The sequence below is a fragment of the Rhizophagus irregularis genome, chromosome 25 (assembly GCF_026210795.1).
Source record: "Rhizophagus irregularis chromosome 25, complete sequence".
Taxonomy (NCBI): domain Eukaryota; kingdom Fungi; phylum Glomeromycota; class Glomeromycetes; order Glomerales; family Glomeraceae; genus Rhizophagus; species Rhizophagus irregularis.
In genome coordinates, this window is record NC_089453.1 from 1,975,876 (window position 1) to 1,998,030 (window position 22,155).

Sequence of the window (22,155 nt, forward strand, 5' to 3'; positions counted from 1 at the left end):
CCATACAATTTTTTAAAAGGAAAATGAGAAACACTCAGTATATCAGATCAATTAAAAAATAATATTAATATTTTTGATGTGATTAATATTATATTGATGATGCTCTAGCGTTGAGAAAAAAAATATTCATTTAAAAATAAATGGTGAATAATTAGAACAGGTATTTATTATAGTTATTTATAAATTCTATTATAAGTTTTGGACACTTTATTTTTAATATTCTAGATATTAATGATTTTTATGAGTCGAAGAATCCATTTTTTTTTATTCAATTAGAGTTTGAAAAATGAAATAAATAAATTATTATAAAAAATTAATGAGCATCAACGGTTGATATAGGATGAATAAGAAAATTGAAAAGGTGACGTTATGAATATAATATTCTAATATTCCTTTCACTTCATTACCGTTTGTTGATCGTTGAAAATAGATTGAAACAAATGTACATAATGTCTTCCATGAACGCCACCTGTTGACATTCGTTGACTGTTGACATAAAAGAGGTCACATGTTTCTTCTATATAATCTTTCGATGTTCTCATGATTTTTTTATTCAGAAATTTGGAGATTTTAGAGATTTCTCAATTTCGAAACTAGTTTCATCAAGTTTACTTGTTTAATTTAACACGTGTTATTCATGTGACGATTGTGACGTGCCAAGTTAAAATTACCGCAGCATGATCACTATGTAATGACATTTGATTGCTTAGAAAAGATATAAAAAGATATAAAAAAACTTAATCTTTTGATAAAAAAGTTTACTTTAAAGTTATAGATGATGGTTGAAAATCAGCTGAAAACTGACTTTTTTTTTTAATTAAGTGTATTTCTGGTCAAGTTTCAATTTTTTAAAAATCGAGAAATGATTTACAGCAGATCGAAAACCTAATATTGTTTTATATAATAAAAGAATTCCCCCCCTGAAAATCATTGACAAAGTTTAATGAATTTATTACCCTAAAAATTATTATTGCATCTCAAGTTTTTCTAAAGTTTTGCCGCTTCTCAAACAAAAAAATTTTCTCATGATTTCTTTTTTTTTTTCATTTATTAAATGAAATCAAAATGATTTGTTTTTGTTTCCTAAATAGGATAAATGGGATATCAAGTTTTATTGTTCTTTATTGTAATTTAATAAATACAAATAATAAATAATATATTTATAAGTATATTCGAATATATATATATATATATAAAATAATAATAATAATAATAATCTATTTATGTTAATCACATTTTTAGCAACTGTGATTATATAGAGAACCGATTATCAAAAAATACGCAAATTTAAATGAACGAAATTATTCGGTAAGAATAAAATTAAAGGTCACAAGATGTTTCATGCGCACATAATTTTCCTCACAACTATTAGATTGATTTCTCCAATCTTCTTCAATTGACAAGGCTAATTTTTTTGGAATCTTAATTTTTTCTTTTTCATCAACTGATCTTAAAGTATTACTGTTGTTTGTGATACAATCAATTTGATTATCCCAAAATTGATATAAAATATCCACATTCGTAATAATTACGGGAAGCTTGTTTTTAATTTCAAAGATTTTGTTATTCTTTTGCTGAGATAATTCTTCTAATCTCTGTGATTTACGTTTACGATCCTTCATCCACGGGAGATATAGTTTAGGTTTTGTTATACGCAAAAGAATCCACATTAATAAAGCTATCAAGATACCGAAAACAATGGCATTCACATATTGTGATACGTGAATCTGGTCCGTCTGATTAATTTCATTTGTGTGATTATTAACGACATTGGGGTGAACCGGGTTCATCTGGTTCGATAAAGAAAATCCACTTGTTTGATTTGTTTGATTATTAGTGTCATTAGTGTGCGTCCCTCCACTTGTTTGATTATTAGTATCATTAGTGTATGTCCCTCCATTTGTTTGATTATTAGTATCATTAGCACTAATAGTGTTTGGTAGTGATTCTTCAAAGTTACACAACCAGGAAAGCCACGAAGGACACCAAGTTGTAATTTCATCCTTTGGTATTTTCCCACCATTTTGTGATTCTTTACCATTTTGTGGTTCTTCACCATTTTGTGATTCCCTATCCTTTTGTGTATCCTCATCCTTTTGTGATTCCTTATCATCGGGAAAGTTTTTGGGATGCAGAACTGTGGAGATTTGTGAAATTATCAGATCTCCATTCTTTGGTGATTTCCCATCATTTGGTGGTTTCGCGTTTATTTGATTATTAGTATCATTAGTGTATGTCCCTCCATTTGTTTGATTATTAGTGTCACTAGTGTCATTAGCATGCGTCCCTCCGTTTATTTTATTACTAGTATCGATAGTGAATGTCACTCCGTTTGTTTGATTATTAGTATCATTAGTGTGCGTCCCTCCACTTGTTTGATTATTAGTATCATTAGCACTAATAGTGTTTGGTAGTGATTCTTCAAAGTTACACAACCAGGAAAGCCATGAAGGACACCAAATGTTAATTTCATCCTTTGATATTTTCCCACCATTTTGTGATTCTTTACCATTTTGTGGTTCTTCACCATTTTGTGATTCCCTATCCTTTTGTGTATCCTCATCCTTTTGTGATTCCTTATCATCGGGAAAGTTTTTGGGATGCAGAACTGCGGAGATTTGTGAAATTATCAGATCTCCATTCTTTGGTGATTTCCCATCATTTGGTGGTTTCGCGTTTATTTGATTATTAGTATCATTAGTGTATGTCCCTCCATTTGTTTGATTATTAGTATCATTAGTACTAATAGTGTTTGATAGTGGTGCTTTAGAGTAGCACAACCAGGGAAGCCACGAAGGACACCAAGTTGTAATTTCTTCCTTTTTTTTCTCATTCTGTGATTTCTCATTCTTTGGTGATTGCCTATCCTTTAGTTCTTTCTCATTATTTAGTGGGTTATTATCCTTTTTTAATTCCTCTTCCTTTTGTTTTTCCTCATAATTTGATGATTTCTTACCACCACGTAGTCCCTCATCCTTTTGTTCTTTCTCATCATTTGATTTCTTATCCTTTTGTGGTTCCTTATCCTTTTGTTTTTTCTCATCATTTGATGATTTCTTATCCTTTTGTGGTTCCTTATCCTTTTGTTTTTCCTCATCATTTGGTGATTTCTTATCCTTTGATGCATTATGACCCAACGTTCTCCACAATATCTCTGGTATGTTATTGCATGCGTTATCTTGATTAGATGAAAGAGGATCACAATTCATATTTAGATAAAATATAAATGTACTAAATAAAAAAGATAAAATCGGTATGACAAATTCTGGATTTTTAATTTCGATTTGTTCATTATTTAAATTATCTATCACATAATAATTGTTAAAATTTTCAAGGAAGTCTTGATAATCTTGTCTTAATCTATTTGTACTTTCTCGTCTATTTCTCGCTTCGACTAATAAAGATGATAAAATTATTAAAATTGCTTCTACAGTTTCACTTTCTTTTGAAAGTGCATCCATATATATGGCGACATTCTTAGAATACGAAGAATGTTTAAAAGATTCTTGAGCTCTTCTTTCAGTTAAAGTATTAATTGAAATATTAAATTTTTTAATTTCGGTATCATTCCCATGAAGTTCGAGTTCTAGTTTTCTGCATTTATTGAAGGCTTCTAATACTTCATTCGTTTGATTTTCAAGAATATCAAGTTGTGGAAAGTTTGGATTTTCCCATAATTCTAATTTTATCGTTACCATATCGAAAAAAAAATGTTTGAAGAAATTTTGAGGGAGGAAAAGACAAAAAAAAAAGGAATAAATAAAAATAATATATATATATAACAACAGTAATATGTTATATATATATATATATATATATATCTATAGAAATAATAAAAATATTTTATCGTGTTTAAATACATAATTGTTCACAGGTCGTGATGTCAATTCACACCAGTTATCACGTAATTTATTACCCTTTTTTAAAAAAAGGAACTCCCTAAAAATTTTTCGTGATCCATGTTTAGGCGTAGAACGTGCATTTTTTTTTTATTCAATTTTTCAATAATTCACGAGACTTGTGATAAAATGAACGTAATATTTTTAATAAATCGTTGTTTATTTATAATATAAATGAAATATACAATATGTTTAAGTTTATAAAAAAAAATAAAAAAATAAAAAATAAATAAAAATAAAAATAAAAATAAAAATAAAAATAAAAATAGAAATGTTTTAATCAATTCCGACTAGCATTTCCCGTTTTCCTAACGCTTAACATACTGTATACGTTGTTCGAATTTTTCTTGCGGATATTCGTATTTCATAATTTCAAGCACTATTAACATCTGTTATAGTTTTACGTACAGTTCTAATATAATTATCACATTTTTCTTTTGCATTTTCCCATCTTGGTTTCATAGGTTTAACAATAATGCGTTTTATAGCTTGATTATTAGTAGTAATATTAGTAATATTTTCTAAATTGTTGTTAAGATCCTCCAAAATGTTATGTTGTAAATCCCAATAATTGCTGAAGGTACACATTTGCATTATTATCGGAGTCAAATTGTTATTAATTTCTCTTAACTCAGAAATTTCATTTCTTAAATCTACCAATCGTTGTAATTTATTCACTTCTCTTTCGCTCTTTTGAAAATTATTTTTCAATTTTTTTGTATATAGATAGCTACTTGCCGTTAAAATTCCCATCGTAACAATGCCAAGGCCTAAGGTATTTTTAAGAAGTATTGATGACTCTGACCGGTCAAAGTCTAATCCTAATAAAAGAGCAAACGAAATAAAACCGATAATAAAAAAGCCTTTGGTATACGGTTTCTGTCCTTTAAAATTATCCTCTAATTTATTTCTTCTTTCTATTAAGCTCTGAAGTTCTCTCCGATCACAATTCCTGCGTTCAAAATTTTCTGTATAAATTTCTTGCAATTTATTTCTGATTGATTCATATTTTTCTTTTATTTCTCTAGTTTCATTCTTATTGTTTTCAGCATTATCGATAAGGATTTGTAATATATCCGAAACATGATTCTCGTCAAAGTTTGGATCGTTTAGAATTTCTAAATAATCTAATGCATTATTAGCGTGATTTTCGAATTTATTACTCTGAGTAATTGACTTTTGTAAACAAGTATGAAATTCTTTTCCTTGTTCTCTAATTTTATTTATTTGTTCATCAACATCAGGAACTACTGATGACATAGCATTACAATTTTTGAAATATTTAAGAATTAGTTTTAATTCGTCCTTAACATAAAAAACATCATCATTTGGCGGTTCAACATTATTTGGCAGTTCAATATTATTTGGCGGTTCAACATTATTTGGCGGTTCAATATTTTCTGAAAACATCTTGGTATTTCGATAATTTTTTCCCCAAGTGAACGAAATGATAGTTTTTTTTTTTTTGGAGTACCCCGTTTATTTAAATTATATATTTTAACAAATTTCAAAATTTAAAGTTTGAAAATGATTTAATGAAATCTATAGGTAATACGACAGAATCCTTTAAAGGATAATTTTTTTTTTTCTGAGTATCCCTATTTTATAACTTTTTGAATAATTTAGGGTGAACGCTAGGAAGAGGGACCAAGTAGATAATAAAATTGCTTGATTTAGAATATGTGATTTTTCAGCGGGATTTCTTGATTTCTTCTTTCGCAATATTACTGTACATATGAATACACTGTATTTACTAAAAATATTCGTGATGTTATATGAAATTTCAATCAAAAAGTACTATAATTGATAATTATTAAAAATAAAAATAAAATAAAAATCTTATTTCAATGAATTGAAACCTGAATTTTTTACGTCATAGATGCTTATAAATCCATGATTATATTGTAGTCAGCATTACAAATTCTACGTGTTTCAGCGTGATTCGAGTAAAAAAAAAAGGTTTGTATTTTTTTCGTTCTTATGACCCCAATAAATTATTAAAAATGAAATGAAATGTTTAAAGAAATTTTTTGATCGACAAAAAAGGAAAAATAATGCATACATCATAATATCCTAACAGATAAGAAAGCAGTGCATTATCAATATCATTGTTTTTAAAACTTTTCTCATACTAACCTTGGTTTAGTTTCATTATTTTTTCAAAATTGACCAAATACAGTAGTAATATTCATTTGACAATGATAAGAAAATTCAAATATGGAAAGAATGAAAAAGTAAAATCGATTTCAATGATATAGATCACATCCCCTGATATGATCATGTGATGTTTTAATGGGTTATTTTTTATCCTTATGCACATTAAGTTAATCATTTTGTATTTTCTGCCAATAAAATTTGATGCTTTATTAGTTATGAAATCTGAGATATTCATTTTTTTTGTAAATTCATGGGACGGCAGTATAGTTATGACCTATGACCAGTCATAACAATTACTAACAATAAATAATTTTAATCCACATAACAGATAAAGCCTGTTCAATTCTTATCGTTCTGGTTTTTTGATCGAAAATCCATTAGCCAATCCTAACATGTAAACAAAATCAAAATTCGGCTTATTGAACGGTTAACATTGGTCACCTTATTTTTCGTATAATAAAATATTTTTTTTTTAAAAAAATAGCAAATAAGCGATAAGTGTTGTACATGGGAATTGTCCGGCGATTTTTTGTGGACACGGAAGTCCAAAAAAATCATGTCCGCGTCCATATCTGCGAACTCTGCGGACATAGGCAAGCTGTTAACCAACCTTAAAAATCTTTGGTTGGTATTAACAAGAAAAACAGCTGGCATTAATGCGGACAAAATGTCCCGAATATGAAATATAGCGGACATGGACCGGACTGTCCGGTCCGGGACTGTCCAATGTCCGTGTTCGTGTCCCAACTGTCCCATGACAACGCTGCGGCATAAAAGTATAGTAAACTTTTTGAGAGCGCATATTAACGTTAAAAAAAAGCGATCAAAATGATACCATTTTTGTTGTTCAGAAAGTTCTTCAGGTCTAGAGATGCAGTTGGAACTCGATCACATTGGGATGAGCCGTATCACAACTGAGTTATAACTAGTAGTTATAACTCTTTACTTTAAGATACGTGGTAAATGTGCCGTAACTGGTATATATGCCGTAAATAGGCACTATAACTTGTGTGTAATGTTTATTAAAATTTAAATTTTCTTAAAATAAGTATGTAAATATCATATTTTATATCATTCTAATTATCATTCTTTTTCTCTTTCATTACTGTTAAAATTATTGTTCCATGAAATTTATAATCAAAGAAGTTATTTAAAATCAGTATGGAAACTTTAAATTTTGATAACTAATTCGGAGAGATTTAAAAAATTTATACTGCTAAGCCATGTATACTATTAAACTATTTTATGTTATCTATTTAGACTATTTATACTCTACGGCTTCATTGGCCACAGTAAAACTTACGGCATTAATAACATTAACGGCACATCGGGTTTCACACGGTTTTGCCGTAACTGTGGCCACAATCCGCTATGCCGGCCAATTCATTGGGACAGTTCCAACTGCTAATCAGGTCACATCAAGTCATCAACTCAAAACCCATAATTGAACAGGCCTATAGTCTCACTGTGAATTATGAAAGCTACAATCTGATGTCAGAAAATTTTTACTCAACATCTCCGACTTTATTTAATGCTGGTACACCTCGCAATGAAAGATGAGAATATAAAGTATAACATGTAATGATTTCTAAGTAGGCGGTATGGTTTGAATATTCGTAACGTTCGTGATAGGATCTTATATTACTGGAACAAAAGGTATTCAAATGAAAGTATTCCTATATTACGCTTTTGTAATAATACCGCTAGATACAGTATGTTGAACCGGGCATGTTTGCTGTTAAGAAAACCCTAACATTTTTTATGGATTTAAAAAAAATAGTATTTTATACACGAGATCTATTTTATGCACTTTAAATTTCGAATCTTTTTTCAAGAAAAGAATAGTCAAATGATAATTGGAGTTTATTTGATATCCGGCTGAAGCTTTTGTTCTAGGTGATAAATTTGAAGTTAGTATCGTAACAAACATGATTTCTAATAATGTAAATTAAATATATTTCCTAAATATTTTATTTAAAGATTATATTAATTGTATGAGCGTCAATTACTTACACGAAAGTTGTTATTAAATCCTAGAAAGTCTGAACAGTAATTTTTGAATCTTCGTAGAGCAAATATGGTGTACCTGTTTATTTTAATTGGAATTCTTGTAATCGTAAATCTAATCAACAAGGTCTCGGTATGATCAAATGGAGTATTGGCTAGCATAACGTTGCCCATATTTGTTCATATGATTCAAGCGTTTACATAAGGTACTGTTATTATTATTTATGTTTGCATATTACTATTATTAAAAGTAAGTTTAATTGTATTATGTTACATCTGTCATCGACCAATTGGTATTTGCGCTCGAGCTACGTTATATATATAATTTTTTTTTTTTTTTGGTAAACGTATTTAGTTATATATATAATTTTTTTTCTTTTAATAAAATGATCGGAATGAGAGATACTTTCCTTGCTATATGTTTCATTAGTATAATTATTACTAGTTGGTTGCTTAAAATTTAAAAATAAGATTTGAAATTTGTAATTATACTATTATTATTTACAGTATTTATTTACTAAAAATTATTATTTACAGTATTTATTTACTAAAAAAATTTTTTTCAGTTTAAAAAAAAATTTTATTTCACCTTATTGTAGTGTTTAAATAACTTGTTTTCGCTCTTTAAATAAAAAAAATGTTTTTAATGAAATTGAAAATTAATTATGATATAATATCCTACCATGGTATATCCTTTTTCTATATTTTTAGCTACACATATATTAGATTAAAGATTTGTCATGAAGAAAAATTTGCGTAAACAATTATCAAGAATTGATAAATCAATGTGCGCAAAATTACAAATAGTATTACTTCATTTTTAAAATTATGCTATGGTGCCAAAAAGTCTATACTAGATAATAAAATTATAACAATTGAAAAACTTTCAATACCTTAAAAAATAAACTTGTAATGTGAATACTATTAAATTACTGACCAGATTTCCAAAAAATATCTAATAAGCATTTAAACTCGGATGATTTTCATATTATTGGCCCAAATTTGAAACAAACCATGTCACGGGATGCAATTTGTTGGCCAAAATTTTTTATAATTTGAGCTGAAATTATAATTTAGTGCCGTCACAAGAGAAATGAGTGATTATGAGAAAAATTTTGATTTTCACAAGTAAATGAGGAATTTTATTTGAATAGCCAATAATCATTTATAAAATGCCATTTAAAATAAAAAGACAATTACAGGTAAGCAATATACCTAGAAAAAAAAAGACGTTACATATCAAAAGATCAAGAGGAAACTGGGGAAAGGCTGTTGCTAAAGAAAGAAAAGAGAGTGACATTGATGGAAATTGGATAGAGGATGAGAATATTAATGCTTAGTCATAAGCGGTCATGACCATGACCAATATCGGTCGGTCAAAGACTTCTGACCAATAGTTTGACCGATCGTTTGCCCGAATATTTGATTGTGCAATTTATTGTAAACAAATTTTTAGATAAATTTATCTAAAAATAAAGCAGTTGTTGATCATTTTTCGATCAGATTAATTAATATAATTGGTCAAATGGTCGGTCAGGTGGTCATTCAAACGGTTAGACAAAGTGGCCAGTCAAAACGATCAGTCGGTCAAAGGTTCTTAACTGGCTATGACCGACCAATGACTGACCATAGCCGACCGTTGCCATCCCTAGATTGGACAAATAGATTTGAAAAAGTTTGTGAATTATATAATACACAGGTACATAAAACATAATAATAAAGGTATTAACTAATACATTTATTTCATTATGAACATGAAAATAAAAGATTCAGTAATACCATAACATTTTTTCAATATCCTGCATGTCAAAATTCAAAAATTCAATCAAAATTTCAAAATCTCAATTTATTTTGATTCAGAGTTAAGTTCAAGAAAATTGAAACAATATTAGGGATGCCAAAAGTTCGGTTATAACCGATTATAACCAGTTTTTATCGGTTCGGTTACGGTTCGGTTTCAGTCCAAGACCGACCGGTTAACCGTCAGTTTTATATATAAAAAAAACTGACAAAAAAACTGATCAGTTAATCATATATTCCAAAAGAAAAAAATGTTTCTTTCATTAATTATATTGAGAATATTATTAAAAATTATGATTTTGGTGTTTATTTATATATATAGTATTCTTATTTTTGAAATAATAGGAAAATTTTTGACGTGTCGATCACGTGATTTTTCGTTCAGCTGAAAAAAATCGCAAAATTGACATTATTATCGTAAAAAAAATTATAATTTTAAGGAATATTATCAAATAAAATTATAATTAACACTTCTAACATTAGTTCATTCAATTTTGCAGTAATTTTGCGATCAGTTTTGCAATTCGGTTTTATCGGTCAGTTTTGCGGTCAGTTCGGTTTCAGCTGAAGACCGCGGTTTTAAAACCGAAACTGAACCGAACCGACCGTTGGCATCCCTAAACAATATCATGTGATTGTTGAGTAAAGACTTATCTCTCCGTCATTTTCCACCCACATGACTAACCAAATAATACTAAAAAACTCAGAACTGATTTTTATAAACCTTATAATGAATTCTAGTTTCAAATGCATAAATTATATTAACCTTTTGGCTTCAAATTTGCTGTCTTGAGAACTAGTGATTGGATTTAATGGTCTTGGGCTTGTTTTTAGATTTGTCTCATTGAAATAAACATTTTAATACCTATTTCATCTTTGTAGGTGCAATATTAACCAAGATATTTCATTTTGAAATCTTTGTTACATAGGATCTGAGTTATCTTAGTATTATTTGGGGTCCTGATAGGATTGGGATAGAGTTAGGATTAAAGTTGAAATAAAGTTAGAATAGGGTTAGAATTAAGGTTGAGATATGCCAGATGATGGATTAGGATAGAGTTTAGGATAAGTGGATTAGAATTTTAGTGAATAATAAATGAGCTAGACCCATTAAAAGAAAGGAGATTGTTCTACTGATAAATGATTCAATTGAATTATTTTGATTATATATTATAAAAGAGAAATGTTTTATGAATTAATTTGATTATATAAAAGAATGGAGTTAATATTTCCTAATATAGAAATTTGACAACGTATATTATTCATAACGTCACGTGATATTATAGCTACCAGTAATATATACATTGCACAAAGATTCATATTAGGAAATATTTTTAATTCAGGCCGGAATTATAAATTTGGCCAGAATTACTGCTGATCGATTATGATCACGTGTGAAAATTCATATTGGATGGTCCAATCTTTTTGCAATTAGCGGTAAGAACGATTGTTTATGTTACTGTAAACAAAAAAAAAACTTTTTTTGTTCTTATAAAGATAAACAAAAAATTATTTATTTATATAACCATTTTTATTACATTGTTACAAATCAGCTAATAATTTACCAATCATATTTTAACAAATTAATCAATAATTGTTGACCAGCTTGATAATTTATCAAAAAAGATTTTTTCTTGATCAGTCCTATTAGACCGATCAGTCCTAATTGGTCCAGTCCTAGGACCGGACTGGACCATCGTCCAGACTGAAACCATTAACATCCCTAACTCAAAATTTTAACAACAGTAGGAATAATGATCTGACCCATACAATAGAAAGTCTTGTTGACTAAATACAGTCAAACCTTTATATAATGATATGTCAGATATATATGAAATTTTTAGGAAATGTCATTATATCAAAGTTATACCGATATTTATATGTACTCATATATAGTGGAAAAATAAAATTTTATCGGTATATCGTGTTTTAATAGTATATCGGTATATCAAATATGGTATATCGAGGTTCAAATGTGATAACAAGTTATGTGAATATGTTTTTAATATACCAAGTTGGTAATTATGAGAAATTTTACTCATGTTTTTACTGTCTTAACATTATTTTATATGTTTTTCTTTTTCATTTTACTAAAGGTTGCAAAGAATTGCTGGAATACTTGTTGCATTTTCTACTCTCAAGATAACTAATAATGCTGGTTCATATGATATTGGTTGATTTAATTTCACATTCAGTTGGTCATAAATTTAGTGACCCTTTCTTCATTTCTTGATTTATATACTGATAATGCTAAAAAGTTATTCTTTTTTATTTTTCTATTTGCTAATCCCTGCTAAATTCTATTGCTGTTACTACCCATCATATTTCATATTCTTGTAAAATCTAATTATATATATAAATTATTTAATATGTAAATTTCATTTCACATTTATAATAAAGGTAATATTACCAAATAACTTAAATAACTTTGTATTTTTTTTGTAAATTAACACATTAAATAAAAGCTTTCACAATTTCTCTCCCAATCCTTTTCCCAGTAAGTTGATGAATTTCACTTCTCACAGTTTCAAATGCATAGTCCATAGTGTATCTTTTCTCCTATTAAATCAAAACTTCCCTCAATTTCTTCAAGATGAGTCATGAATCAGATGACCAGAAGAAGAGCCTGCGTGTGATTGGAGATTGATGCTTCAGATTGGTTCATACTTTGATGATTAAAACAATCTGAATCTGTAGGTAATTGCGTAATGTCAGACATTTCATTTAAGAGAGCTTCAATAGATCATTGAATTCAGATGAAATTCTGCCAAATCCATGATGGAAAGTTTCAAAAGTATTTAGTCTTATGGTCTGTTATTGATCATTGAAAAGATTTCTTGCACCTCCTTGGTGAAGTCTTCATTGCGTGCCTTAATTTTTCCGATTTCTGAGGTAAGTTTATTATTAATTTTGGCATAAATTCTATCGAGTTTCGCATATTTATTTTCGTATCATACACAGAGAGTTCATTGGTAACTTCGGTGATACAACTGATACATGACATTTGCTGGAAGCTTTGTCCATAATGTCATGGATCTAAAAGATGTGCAATTGACATGACCGGATGATATACTTTTTCCCCGTCTATTAGTTAGTATATCCTTGATCTTATTATTTACTTCTGGAAAAATATAATCTAATGGCCTGGTTGAAGACTTGTAAAATATACATGCAGTGATATTTACCATTTGATTCCAATTGCTCATAGTACAAAGATAAAATAATATCACAACGAAATACCAATGACTAATTTATCCAATATTAAAAGTAAATTCTCCATATCCTTCCAAATGATTCATCTTAAATAATATTAATAGATTCAGGTAATTTATTGTCATTATTATGCATTATTCAGTAATAACCAACTTGAATGCAAGTTGATTTTAGAGAAGTAAATTAAAGCATGCTGCTGAAGACCCCATCATGTTTTAACCAGATATTTAAGGATATTTGTTAGGACCCCGAAATATACATAAAAAGGTCAGATCCGAGTTTGCTTACAACCAGCCAAAAAAAAACATGAAAATCTTTCCTTTTTTAGATAATTCCCGGTGAAAAGATATTTCCTTTTTTGGTCACTCGCCAATATTATCATAATTCCGGCCCTGAAAGAATGCGTACAGCTATTAGTAAAAATTTTTTGGCTGCCTCTGACCTTTCTATATATATTTTGGGGTCCTTATTTGTTGTTGATAAATAACCGATTGGTGTCACTTAAGATTGCCGTTGGAATTTGGTGTGACTGAAACTATTGTATTTGCATTTTCTAAGATATTGGTACACCGTGGTAATTTCATAATATCACAAATTAAAAAGGTTTAGTTAAACTGTGTGCTATGTAAACTAAAAATATAACTTCAGGATACTTTAATTCTAATAAATGCCATGTAGAAGCATTGTCTATAATTATGGCTGAAATTTTTAATGAACTGACTTCAATTATTATTTTTTCTAGATTTTTGGCAATCGTTTCTTCATTTTGATGTGTCTTACCGGCTGGCAACAAAAACTGGCTTAGGAGTTGTTAAAATATAATTAGTCCAATGTTCTTGGACCATCCGTTAGAAATGAGACAGATTTTCACATCCATTAATTAAAGCCTAAACATCATGTTTTGTCTCATAAATACATGATCTAATAGTTTTGTAGAAAGTTTTTTTTTTTTTGGTTAGGCAATTTAAATGCTGGACGTGTTTGTTGCCACAATTCTTTAATTGGTTCCAACTCAGATAATGATAAAAATAAGCCACAACAAAATATTGATTTTGCAAACGCTAATTCAAGTGGTATCAGGACATTTCGCTGAAACCATTTCGCTGAATGGACATTTGCTGAGACATTATTTATTACATTTGTTTATTTTATTATTTTTATACTAAATATCATACAATTATTTACACCTATCAAGCCGCTTTCGATCATCAATTAGCTAGTCATTAAAGTGATATTATTACATCATGGACTATTAAACACCTCAAAGTTGATAGAAAAATATAAGTCGCCAGGTGGCGTTACAATAACAGTATATCAATTACAGTTTCCGATTTTCCGCGCATAAATTATGATTTAGAGTTAATAACACTTAAAATAAAAGGAATTTTTTGTTTAAACGTTTATTTAATTTTTATTTTTATTGCAAAAATAGGTGGCATGGCAAAAGAATGTAACAGAAATTAAAAAATAAAAGTATTAAAGTATTCAATCAAGAATCGAAGATATTATTCAACGTTTAAGTTTTATTTTATACACTTGTCATTTGTATATTCGAGTGTAAATCAGAATATCTATTAAGGTTCCTAATTTAATAAATAAATAAAAAATAAATAAAAAAAAAAAATTTTTTTATTTTCATTGCGCGATTAATATTTTTATAAAAGTGATGATCGCTATCATTTCTATCATTTTCGGCGAAATGGCTTCGGCGAAATGAAAATTCGGTGAATGGCTTCGGCGAAATGGCTTCGGCAAAATGGGTTTCGGTGAAATGTACCGTAACTAATTCAAGTGACTTTGTTCTGTTTTAGAAATGTAATCGTCTCTAGCTTTTGGTTCTGGAGCTAAAGTCGCTCATACTGTATGAGTCACCGAGACAACTTCTTTTTTGTGCCGATGTAATTTAATACGTTTTTTTAAATGATTATGTACAGATCTAAGTGACTTTATCCAATTACATGTTCTAGTTGCTGATTAAAATACGACCATAATGAATCTGGTAGTGGCATTATTGATAATAATTTTTGTAAAAATAACTTTATTAATTTTAAAATAATTTAATAATACAATTTAGATGAAAGATATTGTAAAATAAGTAAATAACTGATAGACGCGAAAAGTTTATTGTGTTTTAATGTTTTTTGTACATTTTGATGCGCAATTATGCACGTACATGAAGTAATTTAAGTATACACGTATTACAAAATTTATTGTGAGCGCCAGATATAATAAAACAGTCCAAAACTTGACGTGCGTCAGTTATCAACTGACGCAAATAATATTAATTAATGGTATGGACGTATGGTATAAGCGTTATTTTGACAATGGTTTTTCTGATTGGAACGTACTATGTGGTTACGACGTGTACTTGGCATATTTTAGTATTGTATTAAAACAAAATAGTTTATTACTTATCAATAACTTTTAAAGAGCATGTTTTAGGTTACTTTTCTTGCGTCCTTAAAAATTATTAACAATTATTATGAATGTATAGAGAAAAAATATGAAAAGAGAAAACGTTATCCATAATTGATTTTCTAGTATCATATCTTATTATTGTCAAGGGGTTCGTTCTCATTTAGGAGTTTAGCTATAACGGTTTTTTTTTGGTTGATCCATAAAATGGTAAATAATATTTAAAAAGAAATTATAATTATCAGCTCTATTTGTTAAATCCTTTAATGATTATAATTATGTGATTGTGATTTTTTAGTTATTTCATTACTTTTTAAAACTTCAAATTTACAAGGGAGACGTCATTACTTTTTAAACTTCAAATTTATAAGGGGGGACGTCATTTAATAAATAGGGCGGGTCAAGCCTATGCCGCAGTGTTGTACATTTTTGATGTCCGAAGCTTTTTTTGGTTGTCCCGGACATGCCCGCACTCTGTCCGTACTCTTCTGTAACTTAAAAACTCTACAAAAATTATATATATTTATGCATAATTGGATGCTAAACATTTTTGCTAAGTATCGAACAAGGTTATCATAGAAAAATTTCGAGGGGTTATCATTTCTTTTTTGTGTAACATGTCCCGGACATTGTCCCGTGACAACACTGCCTATGGTGATGAGGATTGATCTTTTTCTGGCCATTCTCTAAGAAGTTGAATAAATTGATTATAAAGAGTATTTCCATTGCATTTAATTATTTATTTTCGCCACAAGCTATGCACGACACCTGTACTAATATTTATACGTCTGAAAACACTTGTCACAATTTGCACTTACGCCACAACTGATAAGTTAAAAAAAAATTATATTTTTTTATTTAATAATTTATACAAAAATAAGACCAATTCCAAAATAAAAAAATAAAAATAAAAATCTATTTTTTTAATAAATAATATTTCATCATCACTTCTAATTCTTATTATTAATGACTTGAAATACTTCATATTCTTCCACATCAAATTTTGTTGTATCAAGAATTTTATTCTCATAATAAGTATGTCTACTAGTACATCTTAAGGATAAATTACTAAAATTAGGCATCCATAAATCATTACAACCAAAAGAAGGACCACGTACATCAGCACAAAATAAAGCCATACTATAATGATCTTGATGTATTCTACTTAATATAACTTGATTTAAATCCGTACCATCACCCAAATTAAATATAAAACTATTAGAAGTTTTAATCCATTTACCAAAAAATCCACTTTGCCATACAACAGGATTATAACCACCAACAATTTGTTTTGTATTTGCAATTTTCATTAAAACAATAGTAGCACCTTTATAATCACATAATTCATGAAATTTTTGTGATGTAAAACCATCTCTTGTTCCTCTCAATAATAATCGAAAATTATAAGATTCTTTACGACATAACCGTTTCGTATTATCTTGTCTATCTATCCATTTTGATATTAAAGCTGCATGTTTCCATTTAATTATAACTGAATTTATTGGATCAATTAATGGTACCCTTGAAATTGAACTATTATTACTAAGACAATTATTTTTTATGAGTATTCGTTCAAAAGGTTGTAATTCAATTGGTAATTCTCTACAAGAAATTAGATCAGTTCTTATTAATGGAACACAATTTTCTAACACGTTTTCTAAATCGATAAAATCATTTTCAAACCATTCATAAGATTTAAAAGTTAAAAAATTATCATCGTAATTCAAAAGTCTTGAATTATTAATTTGTTTAATTCCCCAATTAATAACATAATTCCATAATGACATTTCATCTAATTGTATTTCATCTCTTTTTAATATTTCAATTAATATTTGTTCATTAATATTTTTATCATAATTTTGTAAATCATCACAAATTATTTCTAAACAATAATTAAGTAATTTTTTACAACTATCTAAATATAATACTGTCGAATTATTTAATATTTCTATAGGATTTGATGATAACCAATCATCTCGATTTTCTAATAAATATTCTTGTGCATAATCACATAATTCTGTTAATATTAATTCATCTGAAGCAATAATTAAATTTATTATGAACATTGAATCATAATCATCTAATTTAATAATTCCACTATAAATATATTTTAATATACAGTACATTCAAATATTTTTGGTTCAATATTTGATTTTTCAAATAATATCATTCCTTCTTCATTACGTTTTACCCAACCGGTTGATAATGCGGAATGAAAATAAGGTGACCTTGCCCTTAATATACAACTATGAGCTTGAAATTTCATATAATCATCTTTATTACCAACTTTTATTATAACATTATAATCGTCACATGTAATTAATAATTTATTAAAATCTATTGATAATGAATTATAAAATATTCCAGTATTCATTCTTTATTAGTTTGATATGAGACGATAACTTTTTTGTTAAAAATTTTTTTTTTTTTTCTTTTATGCAATACATGAAACAGGTTCTCACGACTCCCGAATTGCGTAACCGTTTCCTTTACGCACGTGATCATTACCACGAAAAATGTCACTGTGCATACCGCATGTGGCTGATGCAGATCAACATAATTATACATTATACGTTTACAAGAAATAAAATTTAAAAAAATGATTTTCGAAAGTGAAGATAATAATTCTTTAAAATTAATTCATGGAAAACAGTCACAGCTGATTTTAATTTTATTAAAAAAATACTGAATATTTAATTAATCAAACAATAAATATTTCCATATACCTGGCGTGCTTAATAATGGTATGATGTGAAGCTTCGCGCCACATCATATCAATTATTAAAGCCGCCTGTACATTATACTGTATACTGATATTTTTTTAGGTAAGCGTTGACATTTTTGACGCATTACGTCATATAGGTTAAATCTAATTTTTGTATGTAAAATACCTATTGTTACGTATATAGTTATTGGGTAAAATGTTCCCAATAACTATTATATATAGAGTAAACCTTTTCTAATATAAGTATAACTGATAGAGTTACATGTGATTCTCATTCACTTCTCTAAATGAAATTGGTTAGATTGAAAAATATTCTGCGCCTCGCATAGGCGTAATGTTACGTTTTTCAGTTAAATCACATGACGAATGACAGCACATTCACACGTGCGCAGTAATTCTATACAATCATAAATTCATACTAAGTTTTTGCTAAGCTAACAAGATAAAAATCAATATTTGAGTAACTCCATACCTGCTAGACAATTTTACTTGATCATTCTTGATCAGTTGATCCATTTCATTTAGCTAAAGTATTATAAAATTAGAAATAAATAAAATAATTTCATTAAATAAATATTTATTTTTCACAAATCTTTTTAAATACACAAAAAATTAATGAATTAATGTTATTCGTACTTTATTCATTTAACTAGTGATAATTGTACGGGTAAACGATAAATAAAATTAGAACTGATCTTCTGATTTACATGGTCATATGACCCTTTCCAAACACTGCATTTACCTGCAAGAATTACAATTTTCGTTTATTTGAAAAAAAATTTATTAATGAAATTTTTTAAATTTTCCAAGAAATTGTCCCTTACTAAAATTTGTCTTTCCTTTACTAAAATTTGTAAAATTTGTAATAGTTGTTCATTTTCAGAAAAAAATGTAAATACTACTGATATTAATAATATTAACTCAAATAATGAATCAAATAATTCTAATAATTTAAATAATAATCTTAATTTATATGAAAAAATGTTATCTTCTAAAGTATTTGGTTTTTGTCCTAAATGTAAAAAACCAAATTCACATTATCATTGGTGTAAAGATTGTTATTCTGAAATATTTCAAAAAAATTTTAGTAATTGGACTAGTGAAAATGTATTCATTGACAAATTTATTCAAAAATTACAATTAAATGCAAGAAATAGGTTTGAATTACTTGAATGGATAGTTCATGATCGTTTAAGAAATATTAAATTCTTAGCTCAAGGTGGATTTAGTACAGTTTATGAAGCAATTTGGTTAGATGGATTAATAGATAAATGGGATTATGAAAATCAAAAATGGGAACGTGAAACTGAAGAACTTGATGAACAAGTTAGAGATGTGATTGATAATAAAATTAAAAATCCTCTTAAAAGTGATGAAAAATATGGTTATTATGTGGTACTCAAATGTTTGGATAATTCATCAAATATGGATGATCATTTCTTAAATGAAGTAAGCAGTTATTATAGAAACTGTATTAATAATAATAATTATTTAGAGTAAATATATAACCAATATTTATTTATTTTTTTACAAAAATATACAGTGGGAAATACATCTACAATGCCAGCATAAAGTAACATCAAATGGATCTATTCTTGTCCCATTAATTGGTATAACGAAGGATCCGGATACATCAAATTATATGGTTGTAATGGTTAAATTACCTTTTGGTAGCTTAAGAAATAATTTATTATTAAAAAAATATAATCCAAATGATAAATATCATAATTTATTTTTAATTTCAACACAACTTGAAGCTATTCATGAGTTAAATTTAGTTCACGGAGATTTTCATAGTGGAAATTTACTCTGTCATGATCACGAATTAGTAACTATTAGTGATCTTGGATTATGTAGACCAATTGATCAACCTAATATAAAAGATGGTATTTATGGAGTTCTTCCTTATATTGCACCAGAAGTTTTGCGTGGAAAACCATATACAAAAGCTGCTGATATATATAGTTTTGGAATTATTATGTGGGAGTTGACATCAGGAGTTCCAGCATTTCATAATATTCCTCATGATTTAAATCTTTCTTTGGATGTTTGCAAGGGTATTAGGCCAGAAATTGTGAAAGAAACAATCCCTGAATATGTCGAAATAATGAAAAAATGTTGGGATAATGATCCCGAAAAAAGGCCAACTGCTAAAGAGTTAAAAAATTTTTTTTTCAAATGGATTGAAAAATATAAAATAGAAGAAGATGAAGAAAATAGAATACCTATTCCCGGTATTATATTTTTTAATTTTAGTTCATATTACTTAATGTCTTATTATTAATTACATTAATTTATAGATAATGAAGAAGTTAAATGTCATCCAGAATCTTACTACACAAGTAGAAAAATAGATTATTCGGATGAATTAAACCAACAATTTGAATTTGAATTAAGTAATAAAATTGTAATTACTGAAGATAATCATGATTATGAAATAAAAATGAGTGAAAGTTTAGGTATGTATAATAAACTTAATCTATTTTTATTTACTTTTTTATTTTTAATTTCAAAAAATTACAAATGTTTTTTTTTAAATATATATATAATCTAGCCGATTGTATGGTTAAGGATTATTGATTTTAATATTCTTTTTTTAATTTTTGTATATATTTGATAAATTATTAATTATCTTTTTTCCACAATTTTGTATTTATTAAGGCAAAAATTTATTAGTTTATTTCTTTATTATCGGTACATTAATTTTTTCAAAAATGTACAGTCAGACCTTGATATACCGATATTCGATATACTGATATACGAACTTGATCTAACGATGGAACTTTACTAATATAACGATATTTTCAAAGATTTTCAGATGGATCCTGACATATCGTTGTATCAGAGTTTGACTGTATGGTACAAAATTTCTGGCAGGTGATACATAAAATATTAATTTCATCACAAATATCAAACAAGAGTTACATTTTTATACTTCAATAATATTTCTGATTATTAATATGGTTTTCTTAATTGATATATAGCGAAATTCCTTTTTCAATTGATTATGTATCATCTTGAACCGGTATATTATTTGTATATACTGTATATAAGAACAATGTGGAGTACAAGTATATTGTTTAAATTTATAATAAAACAGTTATTGGATATAAACCGTATTATGTTGCCAATGATTTCAATACCTTTTGGTTTATTTATGTATGATAATTATGTCTAAAGATTTTGGGTGTGCTATAGTAGAGTATAAAAAAATTGTCATTATCATTATCAAGCAAATCTTGTGCAAGATTAATATAGATTATGTTAAGTGATTGTATATTATAACATATTTGAGATAAATGATAAAAAATTCGGAAGAAATATGTGAATTGCAGCGTAATTCTGAAAGATTTTAAGTAATCTTTTGTTCCGGGGTAGTATAGAGTAAAGTTATATTCGAATATAAAAATGAAGACTAAACTCTTTAAAGTAGAGATTTAATTCATAAGCATTTTAATATTTCTTGAGCCACTATCATATATTTGTTATTATAAAGACCTTGTGAAGTTGATTCCTAAGCAGACCACTAATTATGTAATGAATCAGATTAACAGATAAAACTTTACAGAATGATGTATAAGAAAAAAAGAGGTTTTGAAGTTGGAGATGAAGTAAATATTCCATTTTCATATAAAACTTATTTTGACTTGTTTGGGAGACAAACAATTAAGGTATTATAATTACAAACATTTCTCCAAAAGATTCTCACTGCAATCTTACACCAAAAGGTCCAACCATTTTGGTTAAAATTTGCAACTTGGGTTGATTCAAGTGTTGTACAGCATATGAACTTAATCGTACAGACCCTGGCGAAAAGAATGGCAGTCAATTTTTTAATAATAATTGCAAATTATAATAATAAATTATTAATATTTTTTTTTATATTCTGAAAGATGGACAAAAAATATAATATTTGATATGGCCTCCATTTGCATCAAT

General features: G+C 27.6%; 4 protein-coding genes across 4 annotated transcripts; 1 reads left to right on the forward strand and 3 right to left on the reverse strand.

Moving 5' to 3' along the window:
* Window positions 1-1,301: 1,301 nt before the first annotated feature.
* OCT59_016900 (uncharacterized protein) lies at window positions 1,302-3,698 on the reverse strand (the record flags this gene model as incomplete). Its single annotated transcript, XM_025332350.2, has 1 exon — window positions 1,302-3,698. The coding sequence occupies one exon, from the start codon at window positions 3,696-3,698 to the stop codon at window positions 1,302-1,304; it is 2,397 nt and encodes a 798-aa protein (XP_025173117.2).
* Window positions 3,699-4,045: 347 nt separating this feature from the next.
* OCT59_016901 (uncharacterized protein) lies at window positions 4,046-5,617 on the reverse strand. The gene has a single exon (XM_025311291.2). It carries the CDS (start codon window positions 5,307-5,309, stop codon window positions 4,272-4,274), a length of 1,038 nt encoding a protein of 345 aa, XP_025173116.1. The 5' UTR covers window positions 5,310-5,617; the 3' UTR covers window positions 4,046-4,271.
* Window positions 5,618-16,441: 10,824 nt separating this feature from the next.
* Window positions 16,442-17,931, reverse strand: OCT59_016902 (uncharacterized protein; the record flags this gene model as incomplete). Its single annotated transcript, XM_025319701.2, has 2 exons — window positions 17,616-17,931; window positions 16,442-17,526 (listed from the first exon to the last, which is right to left on the reverse strand). Exons 1-2 carry the CDS (start codon window positions 17,863-17,865, stop codon window positions 16,442-16,444), a joined length of 1,335 nt encoding a protein of 444 aa, XP_025173115.2. The 5' UTR covers window positions 17,866-17,931.
* A 1,266-nt stretch (window positions 17,932-19,197) lies between these two features.
* On the forward strand, window positions 19,198-21,237 carry OCT59_016903 (uncharacterized protein; the record flags this gene model as incomplete). Its single annotated transcript, XM_066145996.1, has 8 exons — window positions 19,198-19,264; window positions 19,430-19,665; window positions 19,760-20,102; window positions 20,418-20,450; window positions 20,517-20,675; window positions 20,878-20,910; window positions 21,027-21,093; window positions 21,201-21,237. 8 exons carry the CDS (start codon window positions 19,198-19,200, stop codon window positions 21,235-21,237), a joined length of 975 nt encoding a protein of 324 aa, XP_066003727.1.
* Between the last annotated feature and the right edge of the window lie 918 nt (window positions 21,238-22,155).

Coding starts and splice junctions, on each gene's coding strand:
- OCT59_016901 (XM_025311291.2), bottom strand. CDS start 5,309: ATGTTTTCAGAAAATATTGAACCGCCAAATAATGTTGAACCGCCAAAT.